This window comes from Dreissena polymorpha, chromosome 11 (assembly GCF_020536995.1).
Source record: "Dreissena polymorpha isolate Duluth1 chromosome 11, UMN_Dpol_1.0, whole genome shotgun sequence".
NCBI lineage: Eukaryota > Metazoa > Mollusca > Bivalvia > Myida > Dreissenidae > Dreissena > Dreissena polymorpha.
In genome coordinates this window covers 10322677-10340138 of record NC_068365.1, presented here as the reverse complement: position 1 = coordinate 10340138, position 17462 = coordinate 10322677, and the positions used below count along the sequence as shown (strand labels likewise).

General features: G+C 36.0%; 1 protein-coding gene across 2 annotated transcripts in view; it reads left to right on the top strand.

The window, feature by feature from the left end:
- Positions 1-6728, top strand: part of LOC127850206 (dynein axonemal intermediate chain 4-like) — a 37452-nt gene extending 30724 nt beyond the window's left edge. For both annotated transcript variants that reach the window (XM_052383068.1, XM_052383067.1), the window contains 4 exons: positions 374-471; positions 852-927; positions 5142-5225; positions 5399-6728. In XM_052383068.1, the coding sequence (XP_052239028.1) occupies positions 374-471; positions 852-927; positions 5142-5225; positions 5399-5542 (402 nt within the window). In that variant the 3' untranslated portion in view covers positions 5543-6728. The remainder of the gene's footprint in view (positions 1-373; positions 472-851; positions 928-5141; positions 5226-5398) is intronic.
- The last annotated feature ends 10734 nt before the right edge of the window (positions 6729-17462 follow it).

Sequence of the window (17462 nt, the reverse complement as noted above, 5' to 3'; positions counted from 1 at the left end):
CGTCAAATTTAAAGCTTATCATTTGTGAGTTACCGACACTTTTAGTTGCAAATAATGAGAAGCCTAGTTGTATTATTATCTTATGTTGTTTTTATGAATTTACCATGAATATTTGAGAGTTTGTAGAAATATATTTTGTAATTAATACTTTTTAAAGCATCCCTGTCTTCCAAGAACGGGGCTTTATTTGTCAACATTTCTGTGAAAATGTCTTTATGGTTACCTTTATTTACCACAAACAATTGCCATGAATTTTTTAAAGTGTGTATGACATACTAAAGCTGGTCACAATATGTTTCATCCATGTTTGTGAGGTTAGTTACTATACACTTACTCATAAAAAGCTTAACCATGTTTGTATTTCATTCCCCAGAAACCAGTGTATGATATTGCATGGTCGCCTAATTCCTCGACGGTGTTTGCGAGTGTGAACGAGGGCTCTGTGGAGGTGTGGGATCTTAACACCAGCACGTAAGTCTAGCTGCTTATGCATTTAGATGTCATGGACCATAAAGCATCTATGCACTTTAAGAAGTCTCCATGTAGCAATAATGCTGACTAAGGAAATATTATGTAAAAATTTCAATATTGCGAGTATGCTGCTAATAATTCAAAAGAGCAATGATCTGGGAAAACGGGGCTTAATGCATACATGTAAATAGATTCCTCAGGTAAGACTGTACAGTCCACACAGGCTTATCAGGGATGACTCTTTCCACTTTTATTGAATTTATTATAAAGGAGAAAATGTCTAAAACTGATAATCTTGTCAACACTTAAGGCACATGCATTAAGTCCAGTTTTCCCAGTACACGACTAAAAAATATTGTCCTCTTTTCTTCCCATTTCAGCCTGGATCCCATCATTATCATGGAGCCATCTTCAGGAGCCAGACAGACTAGTGTGTCCTTCTCAAAGAACTCAGACGTCAGTATCTTTCTGTGTTTTTGTTCATTTGTATTTATACCTCGTCCCTCTCCAGGTATTCTGGATTTACTATGGACATTTGTCTTTCCATTTATTTATAGAAATGAAATACTCCAAAAAGTACTTAAACACTTTTCAACTTAACAACATTCAAACTTACAAGGATGTTTATGCTCTCTGGATCTACACATGCCAATTTGCCTGTCCATTAGGTTATGGTTCCATTGGCATTTCTTCCTTGGGTACAAGGTGAACTCTAGGTATACCCTCAATGACACTTACATGTAACAACAAAAAATGCTAACTACAAAGCTTTGCAATAATGTTATCTGTGAATACTTTCAACACACCCCACATCACTTTACGTCATTTACACCTTGAAAATGACATACTCTTGGGCCTAGGCCAATGAAGAGTGTCAAAATTCTTAGATGTACCAAATTTTCTGATCAATTAACAGAAAGGCTTGTTTGGTAACTCAGGTTTGAAATTGCTCAAAATTAGTGGCCATTTTACAATTAGATATTAACATATGCTCTATATAGGCAGGTTAAAATTTGCAGTAAGCAAGTTTCTCAGGAATGGCTTGAAGAATTGCATTCACTATTGAAGTAGCATTCTCCACATTGAAATGACCTCAGTATAGCTTGGTAACTCTACTTCCACTTTGTGAAATTTAGGGCCTTTGTATAATGAGATATTGGCATATATGCAAATAAGTCAGGTTAAAGTTTATTGTTAAACTAGTTTCTGAATTACTCGGAGATATCACTCAAAGGTATATCATTTATTCACAAATGAATTTTTTGGCATTACTGTATAAGTTAGTCATTATACATCTTTAGTAATAATGTGGGCAGTTAAATATACTGCACTAAGTTTATCTTGGAGTGCATCTGGTAGAGAATCAGAGAATCACAGGTTCTATGACTGGCCCAGCCACATAACTTGTGTGCTTATTGGTCAATATATTATTTCTGCGACCTAATTCAAGCAGGGGAGTTCTCATTTACTGAGATAAGTATGCCCACAAAGTACTTGTGAACCAGCTTACCTAATTCAAGCAGGGGAGTTCTCATTTACTAACATAAGTATGTCCACATAGTACTTGTGAACCAGCTTACCTAATTACAGCAGTGGAGTTCTCATTTACTGAGACAAGTATGTCCAAACAGTACTTGTGAACCAGCTTACCTAATTAAAGCAGTGGAGTTCTCATTTACTGAGACAAGTATGTTCACATAGTACTTGTGAACCAGCTTACCTAATTAAAGCAGTGGAGTTCTCATTTTCTTACAGAAGTATGTCCACATAGTACTTGTGAACCACCTTACCTAATTACAGCAGTGGAGTTCTCATTTACTGAGACAAGTATGTCCACACAATACTTGTGAACCTGCTTACCTAATTAAAGCAGGGGAGTTCTCATTTACTGAGACAAGAATGTCCACATAGTACTTGTGAACCAGCTTACCTAATTAAAGCAGTGGAGTTCTCATTTACTGAGACAAGTATGTCCACATAGTACTTGTGAACCAGCTTACCTAATGAAAGCAGTGGAGTTCTCATTTACTGACATAAGTATGTCCACATAGTACTTGTGAACCAGCTTACCTAATTACAGCAGTGGAGATCTCATTTACTGCGACAAGTTTGTCAACATAGTACTTGTGAACGAGCTTACCTAATTAAAGCAGGGGAGTTCTCATTTACTGACATATGTATGTCCACATAGTACTTGTGAACCAGCTTATCTAATTAAAGCAGTGGAGTTCTCATTTACTAGCATAAGTATGTCCACATAGTACTTGTGAACCAGCTTACCTAATTAAAGCAGGGGACTTCTCATTTACTGACATAAGTATGTCCACATAGTACTTGTGAACCAGCTTACCTAATTCAAGCAGTGGAGTTCTCATTTACTGACATAAGTATGTCCACATAGTACTTGTGAACTAGCTTGCCCAATTAAAGCAGTGGAGTTCTCATTTACTAACATAAGTATGTCCACATAGTACTTGTGAACTAGCTTACCCAATTAAAGCAGGGGAGTTCTCATTTACTAACATAAGTATGTCCACATAGTACTTGTGAACTAGCTTGCCCAATTAAAGCAGTGGAGTTCTCATTTACTAACATAAGTATGTCCACATAGTACTTGTGAACTAGCTTACCCAATTAAAGCAGTGGAGTTCTCATTTACTGACATAAGTATGTCCACACAGTACTTGTGAACAAGCTTACCTTATTCAAGCAGGGGAGTTCTCATTTACTGAGATAAGTATGTCCACAAAGTACTTGTGAATCAGCTTACCTAATTAAAGCAGGGGAGTACTCATTAACTGACATAAGTATGTCCACATAGTACTTGTGAATCAGCTTACCTAATTAAAGCAGGGGAGTTCTCATTTACTGACATATGTATGTCCACATAGTACTTGTGAACCAGCTTACCTTATTCAAGCAGGGGAGTTCTCATTTACTGACATAAGTATGTCCACACAGTACTTGGGAACCAGCTTACCTTATTCAAGCAGGGGAGTTCTCATTTACTGAGATAAGTATGCCCACAAAGTACTTGTGAACCAGCTTACCTAATTCAAGCAGGGTAGTTCTCATTTACTGACATATGTATGTCCACATAGTACTTGTGAACCAGCTTGCCTAATTCAAGCAGTGGAGATCTCATTTACTGGCATAAGTATTTCCACTTAGTACTTGTGAACCAGCTTACCTAATTCAAGCAGTGGAGTTCTCATTTACTGAGACAAGTATGTCCATATAGTACTTGTGAACCAGCTTACCTAATTAAAGCAGGGGAGTTCTCATTTACTGAGACAAGTATGTCCACATAGTACTTGTGAACCAGCTTACCTAATTAAAGCAGTGGAGTTCTCATTTACTGACATATGTATGTCCACATAGTACTTGTGAACCAGCTTACCTAATTCAAGCAGGGGAGTTCTCATTTACTGAGACAAGTATGTCCATATAGTACTTGTGAACCAGCTTACCTAATTAAAGCAGGGGAGTTCTCATTTACTGAGACAAGTATGTCCACATAGTACTTGTGAACCAGCTTACCTAATTAAAGCAGGGGAGTTCTCATTTACTTAGACAAGTATGTCCATATAGTACTTGTGAACCAGCTTACCTAATTAAAGCAGGGGAGTTGTCATTTACTGACATAGGTATGTCCAAATAGTACTTGTGAACCAGCTTACCTAATTAAAGCAGGGCAGTTCTCATTTACTGAGACAAGTATGTCCAAATAGTACTTGTGAATCAGCTTACCTAATTAAAGCAGGGGAGTTCTCATTTACTGAGACAAGTATGTCCATATAGTACTTGTGAACCAGCTTACCTAATTAAAGAAGGGGAGTTCTCATTTTTACTGAGACAAGTATGTCCATATAGTACTTGTGAGCCAGCTTACCTAATTAAAGCAGGGGAGTTGTCATTTACTGACATAGGTATGTCCAAATAGTACTTATGAACCAGCTTACCTAATTAAAGCAGGGCAGTTCTCATTTACTGAGACAAGTATGTCCATATAGTACTTGTGAACCAGCTTACCTAATTGAAGCAGGGGAGTTCTCATTTACTGAGACAAGTATGTCCACATAGTACTTGTGAACCAGCTTACCAAGGGAAAGACTGAAACTGTTGAATATCATTCAAGTTTATCCTATAACTAAACCTTGTAATAATGTTAATCATTCCAAAACAGAAAAAAAATATTCTGCAGAAAATCACATTAAAGAAACAAACAACAAAAACAGTAACTAAGTAGGAATTCTATGGCTTTTCCTAGTTTTAGGCATAAAGCATTGCACTTGTCTGTCCATCAGTACTTACGCCCCAAATCTTGTGTTTACAATTCTTCTTAAACTGCTGTGTGGGCAGCTCTTGCTCAAGCTTTTATAGTTGAATGTTGAGTGTAAATGAAATGGAAACAAAGGAACTTGTAGTGGCACAATTTAGTTTTCAACTTTTTTTAAATTACTGTCGGCATGTCACTTATACTTCATAGTTAAATGACTTTGTGTAGATGATTGTAAATAAAGGAATTTAGGCTGCGACAAGTTCTAGTAGGAAAGGTATTCAGTATATTTTGAATTTCTTAAGGACTGTTAACGCTTCAAAGTGAACATCAGTGGTAAAGACTTAATATGAGTTCCATTGCCATTGTACCTCTTGTGTTCACATTTCAGTGTCTGTTGGTTGGAGACAGTGAGGGTCAGCTGACGGTACTACAGCTGCGCTCCATGGCCCCGCCACCCAGCCGTGACAAACAGGTACACAGATATTCTGTTATATACAAGTTGAGCAGTTTTTTATATCGTTTAGCCTAATTCTTTTGACTCAGCTTATCTAAAATAAATAAAAGTAACTTACCAAGTTTGCACAATTTTACCTAACAATATATTCCATGTTGGTCAATGTGTTCAATCTTTGATATGTGTGTCAGATGGACTCACTGCTGAAGATAATCAACACCAGTCTATCGAGCCAGCTACAGAACCAGTCTGCGTCAGAGCCAACCCAACCTGAGCGAGAGGAAACGCATCTGGAAGATGACCTGCCTCCTGATACAGACCAAAATCAATCTTAACCGGTTATCTCTCAGAAGTGCATTTTGATTCGTGTGTAGTCCTTGTGAAAATCAGATTAAATTACAGACATTTCTAACTAAATTTAAGTATCAAAGACTTTATTTCCAATGCTTAGATACTGATGATCAGCAAGAAGCATAAAACCTGAACAGTCTGCCATTTTCACTTTGCTTCTCAACTGGAAAGGGTTAATTACAAAGCTCCATATCGAAAACTTACATGAAAGGTTTACTTTAAAAAATGTTTCTTAATTTATTTCGTTTTTCAGTAGAGGTCTTGAAATAGTTTTAACTTAAAAATAAACATTTGAATATTTCGTTTGAACATTTGAATTTTTAGCTCACCTGAGCAAAATAGATATTTTTAAACTTGGACCTATTCAAATGGGTGATAAAATCAATACGTATAACTTAATATGTCTTCGACTGTAATAAACATAGCATATTTATTTTTTATAGGCTTTGTAAGTTCTCGTCCAATAATCAAGACAGTTTCTCTTTAGATAAGTTTTGCTTTTTAAAGTCAGAAATTTACTGTTAATGACTTCATCTTAGGACCATATACCAGTATCTAGTAAAAACAGTAAGTTAATAAAACTATTAGGGGCAGCATGATTATTTCTTTGATATTTCATTTTGTGTATTTAACGTTGTTTGTGCCTTATTTTTAAAGATTAAAAACTGCAATTAAAAATTTTTTCATGTAACATAGTCTTTACAATGAATATTCCATTATGTCATACATGTGAATAAATAGATACTTCTTTAATTTCTAAAAATAAGGAAAAATGAATTATAAAAACAGCTTCACATAATGGTGTGTACTGCTCAATACCTATTACATTTAAATTTGCCCATAATACAAACAATTTATAATACTTAGTGAGTTTACGTGTATTTTTGATTGAGAATTTTATTGGTATTGATGGGTATTTTATCTGTAACATTGTGTTTCACTCACAGTGTGACATCTATTGATCTTAGTATTTGCACTTGCATTTAGGGACTTTGACCTCTCGATATAACCTCTCATCAATCCGTCCATAGTTTCTCTACTTGTATGTATATTATTTTATGCAAATTGACTTTGACATATGTATGTGATGTTAAATTATTGTTTATAGAATTTTTAATAAAATATGTGATGCCACTGAACAAAAATAATAATAAAAAGAAATATCAAAAAGTATTTGTTTATTTTGTCATGGTGCTCATGGTGAGCTCTTGTGGTCACCCTGTGTCGGGCGTCAGTCGTCGTGTATCGACTGTCGTCTGTTATCAGCTTGTACTTGGTTACAACTCTCGAGGCCACGTTGTTCAACCAATCTTGATGAAACTACGCCAGAATGTTACCTTAAACCACAGATCTATAGAATGAATTTTATAGGTCTTTGCCATAAACATATTTAGATCCAGTTCGAATCTGGGTCACGTGCGTGTCAAACTATATCACCAGATCGAAACTTGGAAAAACCTTAATACCACGCTAGTAGCCTTATTTGTTACTTATTCTTGAAGCTTGGTCAAAATGTTTATTTTGACAGTATAAATGCATTTGAATCTACATCACGTGCGTCCAATAATAAGGTGACGGGTCAAATCTTAGAACAACTTTAATACTACTCTAGAGGCCGCAATTTTCATAAACTCTCTTGATGAAACTTGGTTAGAATGTTATTATCTAGACCGAGTTTGAATCAGGTGACGAATGCCCAAAACTAGGCCACATAGTAAAAAATAACTTTAGTAGCCATATTAACAATTCAATCATGATGAAAAATTCCCATATTTAAGCGCCGTAGCAACGATAAGGGTATCTTCTTGAGCTCCGTGAGGACGCTCTACAGCGACTACATGTCTTGAGCACATCGTGTGCGCGCTATGGCAACTTCTTGCGTGCGAGACGTCATGATGACTTAGAACGGAACGTGGAACCCGTGAGGACACTGTAAGGACACGGTGTTATCGCCATAGAAAACCAATTAATTGATTACTTTGTCAGTGTTTTTTTTACATATTCACGTCGATCGTAAAGATTTAAGCACGCATTGCAAGCGATATGGCAACGCCGTCCGACTGGGTCAACTAGATGCACACAAATAAAATGTAATACAGTAACCAATATCAATGATCTGGATAAGTGTCCATATAACACGGACGTTCCATCATTTCGTTTCTGTTATAACTGGAAATGCAATGAAATTCGTAGATTCACAATATCAAATGATGTTTAATATATCTTCATTTGTACAGATTCATCCCTCCAGCAGTTATAATTTCAGAGTTATATGCGACGCAAGTACAGCAGTATCAGTGCCAGCTAGCGCCATAACGTAGAAAACAAAGCTTACATCTGCATTATTGCCACGAGCTACCTGATACGTTAGAAGACATATGTGAACACTTCAAATATCCACATGCATTTTTTTAATTTTAAAGTACAAATACAATCAGAAGCTACAGCATAAATAATTGTATTTAGTTAAGGTAGGCGAGCTTGGTATCATGTTAAAACGTCGATAAAACACATCAACTTAGAATGATTCGTTAAGATCATTTGCCAGAAGAATATTAAAACAGCTCTAGTCTAGCTTTTGCACAAGCATAGAACATACACATAATGTATTGTTAAAATACCGACCGTCATGGTTTGTTTCAAATTTGAAATTAAAAGCTAGCATATTACGGGTATATATATATATATATATATATATATATATATATATATATATATATATATATATATATATATATGTATACTCACCTACACAGACTCACCTTTATATGTTATATATGTCATAAAAAAAAACTCGGAAATGATTGAACAGTACTCTAAGTATGACAATTAAGAATTTATCAAACAATATAAAAAAAACTTGAAAAAAGCTATTTTGACAAACTGCCTCGAAAACGCATATTAATCAAATCAAGTTTAATTTTCACGGAAAGTATTATTATCTTTACCTTTAAATGTTCTTTTACATTCTGTATCGCAGCTGAAGCATGTCGGGACGTTATCAGTCGTGTGCAGTGTATATATTTAGGAAAGGCAACGCGTTAGAGTTTGAATTGGCGTTTAAGTCAAGTTTTGCCGTAAGCGTTTACACATGGACATGTTATCATTTTGCGATACTTAAACACAGAAAATCAAGACCAACTTTTGAAATACTGAAACATTTTTAAGAAAAGAATAGCTTGGTATTGCATATTGTGTGGTAAAAATCCATCTGACAAGAATACAAAATCGAATAGCGTCCGACTTTAACTCCGTGTAATTACCATACATGCATAGGTACCTTATATAAAATTGAAACAACACCAACAACATGAAAATACGTTATTTATCAGTGACTAAAAAATTCAATCAGCGTGTACTACATTTGTACATATAATTAGTTAATTTGTATCTATACCTTAAAATGAACGTAATTTTAAATGTTGTTTGATAAGTAAATAAATTACGCACTATGTTTTGAATAAGTATTGAGACCAGTAGCCAACAAAATCAAGAAATGCACATCTTAAAGAAAAACAAGAAATACTTTCCAATTGCTATTGTTTTCATGCCGATAAAAACAATATGGCATGCATTTCAAAAACTAATTCTATTGGTTAAATATCGATACATCATTGGCCGATACACTACGTTACATAGCAAAGTACAGAATTAAAACAATACGTGTAAGATTATAATTTTCAAGTTTAATGCAAGCTACATTTTACCTTTCCTCGTCCAGATATGGAGTTCTTGCATGGAAAAATTAAAAAACGATATAATAGCTTCTGTCTTGTTTACCTAGAATATGAAATATAGATCAGGTTAGACTTCGAAACTTGATAAAAGACCAAGTACCGGCTACGGTTTATGCCAGTGCATCTTGGATCTGGAGTGGCCAATGTCATAAACAAACGTTCACAATGGATACTTTGAACTGCACAACTTATAGTGCAAATAATTTTTATATACACCGAGGTTATTTAATTTTTTGCTGACTGTTTAAAGAAAAAAAGCTAAAACTGGAATTTCTGTGCATGTTATTTTCAAACAATGACAACATGAATAATCAATATTTTCTATCAATATGCATTGAAATTATGATAATTTTATGAGTCACATTTGTTCAATTGAAATTTAGAGCTTTTAATTTTAGCTTTCGTTTAAAGGGACTTGTTGACAGATTTGAGTAGTTTTGAAATATAGCATTAAATGAATTCGATTAGAATTACGTAATATTTGAAATAGTCGTAACTAAGTAAAAAAGAATGCGAAACAAAGAAAGAAAATGTTTCTAAGTCGTGAAGTTTGTTTCGCTTTTTTGAAAGTACTATACACTTTAAAAAAATATTTGACTTTTTTGTTATTTTGCCTTTTTTTTTAAACAATAAAACGTCCCTTTAATTATTGCTTAATGAATTTTCTTCCGTGTTGTAAAATGTTGATTCAAATTAAGTTGAGAGTGGAACAAAAACAAAGTATTTAAACAATACACTTTCGTTATGGGTCTCATATTTGAGCCAGTATGGCTTCCAGAAATGGAGGGAATTAAGTTGGTTTCGTGTTCTAATGCTGTATGTTATCACTGGAAAAGGGGACAAACAACAAATCCTATGTCAACTATGTCACTGTTTAGATATAATAATAACAGCACACCGAAAATAGGTCCTTACTCTAATGTTGAACAGTATTTGTACAAATAAATATGTTTGAATGATAATATTTTCTAATGTACTATGAGCCATTAAAATAAAACGGTCTGGAGCAACTAATGTCAGCTGCAACATCCTTGATTAAATGAAATCTCATTCAGGACTACATAAGAATTCTGCTGATAATGTCAACGCGGTCATTTACAATATTGCCTTCCATATACATCCGTAGACGGACCTCTATATCTATCTCGCTCATGCGTCTGCCTATCTCCTGCAGGATGAAATCTGAGAAATCACACACCCCGTTCTCATCACTACATTTCGCGGCTCTGTTAAACCACTCCAGCCCCAGCATCTCCAGCTCCATCCTTCTCCTGCTGAACCACAGCAGCGGCTCTGGGTGACAGATAATGGCCTGTCGTATCTTCGGCAATCTCAGTATCATCCTCGGACCTTCCTCAAGCATTTCCGTAATATCTGCCACCCATTTACGCCGCTGTTCCTCCTGCAATCCACACCCCGCCATCAGATTTCGCTCGGGAATCATGTAGTATGGCAGCTGTGTAGAGAATATTGCAGTTCGGAGTGTTCCCAGTGCGTCATGTAACCAGTGGATCAAATGTCTTTCTTGAAACATTGCGTGTGAATTGCGTTCAGCTTGCCAAAATATTATATTTTTCAGCACGTAAGATGTTATTTCTTTCTCTTTTGGATTTAATACATCTCGTATAATCATTTTCAAAATAACATACACTTTTGTCTGAGTAACACTAAGATTGTTAACGAGTTCTGTTTCACCCGTGTTAAAGCAAATCCTCCACTCAAAGAATGTGTACTCACTACCTTTAAACCCTACCGGGGTAACAAAAGATCCCAAAGAAACGACTTTTTGGACAACATCCGGGGCCGGCCAATGTCGAGGTCGTTCAGCCCAACGCTGCAGGATGCAAGGACATTGACACCTAATTGCGTGCACATAGTCCACATGTGCAATCCCTCCTAATGTTATCGGTAATGACGGGCCCGCACGTACCAGTGGGACTCCGGTTGATGAAAATTTTGCAAATTCTTCAACAAATAAACCACTGCTAAGTATAGCGTTTCCTTGTCCGTCATCACACAGAGCATTCTGAATTATATCTAAACGTTTATAAGCTTGTCTCTCCAACGACAACCTGCAGTGCCCTGGATATACATGTGTGTCCATCCTGTATACTTCTATGTCGTCTGGTATTGTGTGTAAATCGACTCCAGCTTCCACACAGAGGACATCTTTCTCTACGAATATATTGTCAATGTCGCTTTCAAACCAGCAGGTCAGCCCCTCAGCCTTGCTTCCAGCTGTGATAACAGAGGCGTTTTTTGCACTTATTGAATTTAGTATACTATCCCTCTCCCTGTACTTCAAAATTCTTTTCCGTCTGATTTCATCTCCGTATCCCAGATATGTCATTATATTGCATACTTCTACGGACGTTTTTTCGACAAAATTCTAAAAATAAACATACACTGATTACTTTTAATTCATTACGTTTTATTTAAAATATCATAATCCGGTATTTTCCAAGTGGTTTTCATTAAATGATACAGTTTGTAATATCCACTTCAAGTTTATGAATCGATACCACAAACAGTATTAAAGTCCATGACCACTAAAAAAGACACTAAACGGCCTCAGTCTACGGCAAATAACGAGAATTTTGCTGAAAACCATTTTGCTTGAAAAACATGAATTAAATTAGATATTTCTGTTCAAAAGCTCTGGGTGCGAATGGAAGATATGTGCATTCGTTTGTTAAGAATCTATTCGATTAAGAGTTATTAAATGATTACTGATCACCCCCTGCTTATGACGTCGTAAGAGCAGATTTCTTTAGTGTTTTCGAAAACGGTGTATTTGTTTAATTACAATGAGACAGTGTTATAACTTTGGGCTTTTATTTGCAGAACCGGTTCTAAATATGATCTTATAACAAATGATACGGTGAATAGTAAGTTTATGAATAAAAAAGAAACATATACTTAATTTCTAAATCAATCGAATTTATATTTTCTATTATGTGTCAAAATAGTACTCCATCCGTAAATCAATTCTAGCTGGGAGTAAAAACTATTGAAACTCCACAACAGGAATTTTCTGCTAAGCACGTAGTTATGTTAGAAATAATCGTTAAGACAGGCATTTGATGAACTTGAGAATAAACAAATAAATATTTACTGTTTGAGTACATATTATGTTAAATTGTGTTCGTTTTGTATACTTAGTAAGACTTATTTATAATTGCACATGTATATCACACTAGCCTTATCCATATATAATGATAACATATATTTTTTTAAATAACTTATTTGTAAAATGTGGTGATAGAAGTACTGTTATTTTGTAAATGCATTTATCGAATTCAATTCACCGAGCATTAATACAGTATTTTCGATATGAATTATGCGTATATATGCAGCACCGATTAAAAAAAACAACATAGAACCAAACCGAATTGCCTGATATAGCATATGTTTTCATTCACTACCCTAATTGCTTTCGGACGATTTTAATTTGTTGATTCTGACTAACAAAATTATTTTGAAGAGGTGATATAGTGTAGCATGGTGCAAGGTACAGATTAACATTAGCAACGCGTTAATCTTAAATCAATTATGGTTTATGGCGTTTAAGAAATTAAATGGTTGAGAAGTCGCATTAATGGCACTTGTGTATATTGGATAAACATGACTTAGGTATTTATTTCAACGACGAGTGTATTATTTAAGTCATTTTTTGTTTATATCTGCAAACAACAAAACCATGTTAGATGCAAAATATGGTGTTGTTCACATGTATTAGATACATGGTAAAGTGCCTAGAAAAAGAACCTTTACACTCGTCAATTCATTAAGAGCGACGACTGCTGTATCCGACAAGGCATTCTGCATGACTTACTTAAGAATGATGACTGTACATGATGCCATGTCGGGGAACACTTTAAGTCTCTGACTAACCTTAAAATGTTGACTGAACAGACACTAGTGTCTGAACAAACACTTTATCACTGCCTAACGTGAGGTTTTTGACCGCACACAATGCTGTGGATGTGAACACTTTTTTGTCTCACACTAACCCACGAGTTACGACTGTGCGGAATTCTGTATCTGGTAACGCTTTCAGGGACTGACTTACACGTCTTAAGACTGTACATGTTGCTTCGACTGGGCAGATATTCAGTCCTTGATTTAACCTAGAGTAACGACTGTACGAGATACTGTGTCTCGGAACGCTCGCCGTTAATGACGCACCCGCGGTCTGTGTCGGTACAGGCTGCTATGCAAGGGAACGTGTTCAGCCTTTGACTTACCCATGAGTGACGACTGAACAGGTCACTGTGTCAGGGAACTTTGCTAGTCTCTGACTTTCTGGTGAGCAACGTTTGTGTCTTGGGATGGTTTAAGTCCCCAACTTATCCGCGATTAACGACTTTAGAAACAGCTGCGTGTGGAAACGTTTGGAGTCTCTGACTTACCCGTAGTTATTGACTGTAGAGCTGCTGTGTCTCGCCACCGCTTCCCGTTCCTGACTAACTCGACGTTATCGACTGAATAGGCTTTTGTGTCGATGAACACTTTCAGTCTTAATGAACCAAAGGTGACAACTGCAAAGACTGTTGTGTATGGGGACTCTTCTTGTCTTTGAACTCTCTGAGGGTGACTAACACCTAAAGGCTGTTGAGTCTTGGAGGTCTTTAAATCACTGACTTACCTTAGAGTGGTGACTGTACAAGATGCTCTATATGGAAATTAATTCACTCTCTACTTCCTGAAATTGGCGATTTTACTAGCTGTTTCGCACGGGAACGCATCAGGCTTAACGAGAGTGACGGTGGTATTTTGCAGCGCATTCAGTCTTTGACTTACTCGAGTGTGATGACTGCACAGGCTGCATCGGCTGAGTGGGCGTTCAGTCCCGGACATTCCGGAGAATAACTGTACAGGCGGCTGTATCTATGAAAGCTTTAAGTCTCTTACCAGAGAGTGATAACAGTACAGGAGCTTATGACCTGGGAACACGTTTAGCTCTAAAGTACCTTTAAGTGACTACTATACAGGATCCTGTGTCCGTAAACGTTTTCAATTGATAACTTAACCGAGATTGACGACTGTACAGGCTTCTGTTATTGTGAACGCTTTCAGTGTCTGACTTACACCAATAACGTCTATACCGACTGTTAAGTATGGGAACGTGTCCAGTCTTCGAGCTTTCAGCAGAACGTGACCTACAGGCTGGTTTGTCTGGGAAGCCTTTTAATCCCTGTCTTACCAGAAACTGATGACTGTACATGACGCTGTGTCTGGGAACGGTTTTAGTTTCTGACTTACTTGTGAGCGACGACTGCACAGACTGCTGTGTCCGGGCAAGCTTTCAGGCTCTAACTTAACTTAAAGTTGCTTCTGTCTCTGACTTTACCGTGGGTAATATGCTGCATGATATGTCAGGGAAAGCTTTCAGTCCGAACTCTTTGAGTCCCTGACTTAACACAGAATGATGACTGAACAGGCGGTTGATTTTGTTGACGCTTTCAGTTACTAACTTACCAGGGAATGAAGACTACACTATTTGTTGTATCTGGATATGATTTCAGTATCAGATTTTCTTGTGTGTGATGACCATACAGACTGCTGTGTCTGAGAACATTTTCAGCCCCAGATAGTGACGACTGTACATGGAGCTCTGTATGGGGACGCTTTCAGTTAAACTACTCGACAGTTACGGCAGAACAGGTTGCATTGTCTAGGTACCTTTCCAGCCCCTAACTTACGTGTGACCCGCGACAGTAACTGCTTTTATATCTCTGAATGAATTCAATCCTTTACATACCCTTGAGTGATCGCTGTATAGGATGCTGTGTCTGAAAACGCTCTCAGTGTCTGACACACTGTGTTCAATTCCTCCTTCGGCCATTTTCAGTCGGCTGCAATAAGGCATTTATTAAGCTATGAAACCAGGATGAGGAAGATGTTAATTGCTGCAAAATTAACTTGTTACCTAAAAAATTCCAATTCGTTTGATCTTCGAACAAATAAACATCTGACATGTGTCATCACTATGATCTGTAATAGCAGCGAGTGTTTGCCCAATCGTAAAAAGTAGCAGTACCACGCCCTATGGGAAAACTTCTCGCGCAAAAACTAAAATTGGCAATATTTGCGTTTTGAAATTGTCAGATACGGAATGATGGGGCTCTTTGGTTATCGGTACTTAATTGCAAAAAAACACATCTACAAAGTCTTTACATACTCTAGCCCGGAAACCCGATATGATGTGAAAAGTTGGACGTGCTTGGAAAAGTTTCCGATAAATTTTGCTTAATTTCGTTAGGGTAAGTAAATCCAGTTCTATAATTGTTTAAAGGCATTTTTGAATTTAAATATCTTTTGGTATATGCAAAAGAGGTATTATCATGTATGAAAGAAAAATCCTGGTTATGATTATTCAGGATTTATTGAAATATGGCTATTTGAAGTCGACGATGAAGGGATTTGTCCCATATTTAGCACTATATTTACAAAGTTCTTTAAAGGTACGCAAATGAAAAAGTTGTTGCACCGACACTGATATCAACCAATGTCCCCGAGTAACATATCCGCCAGGGTTTCTTAAAAAAAATCGTATTGGTGGAGAAATTCGACTTTACATTCAACATGTTGATGAAAAAATGATATGACCCGGTGCAGTGCCAAAGCTGTCAAGATATGACAAGAGTGCAGTTCATTGATAAACTTAAAAGCTCACTATTACAGTTGATTAATGCCCATTCTGATGCATTTTAGATCATTGTCATTGAACTTTGAAGTTTAATGATTATATCCGATCTGAAGCTTAGTTAATTGCCGGCTAATTTGTATCTATTGTTTTTTTATTGTTTGAAGATCATTGTAAATGTAAAGCAGTTGATTTATTTATATTAATATTGTATGCCTATAGTTTCAATTATGGGTAGACTTTCATAAATCTGAACTTTATTTGGATCAATGATACATGACTTAAAGATGAAAGCTTTGCAAACATCTTCGACAATACACGTGTGTCAATGTCTGTTAATTTTTCTTTTTTTTTTTTGGTTATGATAAATGCAAAATGTAAACATAAATATTCAAAACCCAATCCAAGCCGCCTTCTTATGTGTATTTGCATAGATAACACGCAGTTCTCATCTGCTGAAGCCTCACGCCTTGATGGAATATATTCACCCAGATTTCAGCAAATTTGTCAAGATTGCATTTAACTCATATTGCTCTGGTCTTTTATCACTATACTTATTAAATGACGTCATAGTATGTGTTTTACTTTACAAGCCATTTGAAGTTTCACGTCATGGATAAAAGATATTTATCATATTGAAAATTATGTACGACATAGAGTTTGTTTGCAAGTCGCGTAACCGACTAAAGGTAGATTATTAACTAACGGCTCGCGCACACATTCAGGACATGATGTGTTTGTTTTCTACGTAAGAGTATCATTTACTCCACAATTATTTTAAACAGTAACCAAATAGTAAGTATGACAAGTCTCAGTGCAAGGCATGCAAAGCGCATAAATCAGCTGTAATAGTGAGCTTATAAATGAACTGCACCCCTGTCATATCTTAACATCTTTGGAACTGCATTTTTTCATCAACATGTTGGATGTAAAATCGAATTTCTCCACCAATACGAATTGTTTTAGGAAACCCTGGCGGATATGTTACTCGGGAACATTGGATGATATAAATTTCGGTGCAAACACTTTTTTACTGGCATACCTTTAACGAACTTTGTAAATTAAGTGCTAAATAGGGGACAAACCCTGAATCGTCGACTTAAAATAGCCATATTTTAATAAATCCTGAATAATCATAACCAGGATTTTTCTAACATACATGACAATACCTCCTTTGCATATACAGACAGATATTTTATTTCAAAAATGCCTTTAAACTATTATAGAATTGGATTTACTTACCCTACCGAAATTCAGCAAAATTTATCGGAAACTTTTCCAAGCAAGTCCAACTTTTCACATCATATCAGAAGGCCCGTATTCACCAAACAATTCATAGACTTAAAAAAAAGAAGAGACGTGGAACCAAGAAAAATGCATCCAGTGTTTGAGTATATATATAACTCCACTGGTAATTATGTCATTAACACAATGTTCTACATAATCAATCCCATAGATAGAGCTGTTTAAAAACAACATTTACTCAAAATTCAAGCAATTATTGAATATATCAATTTA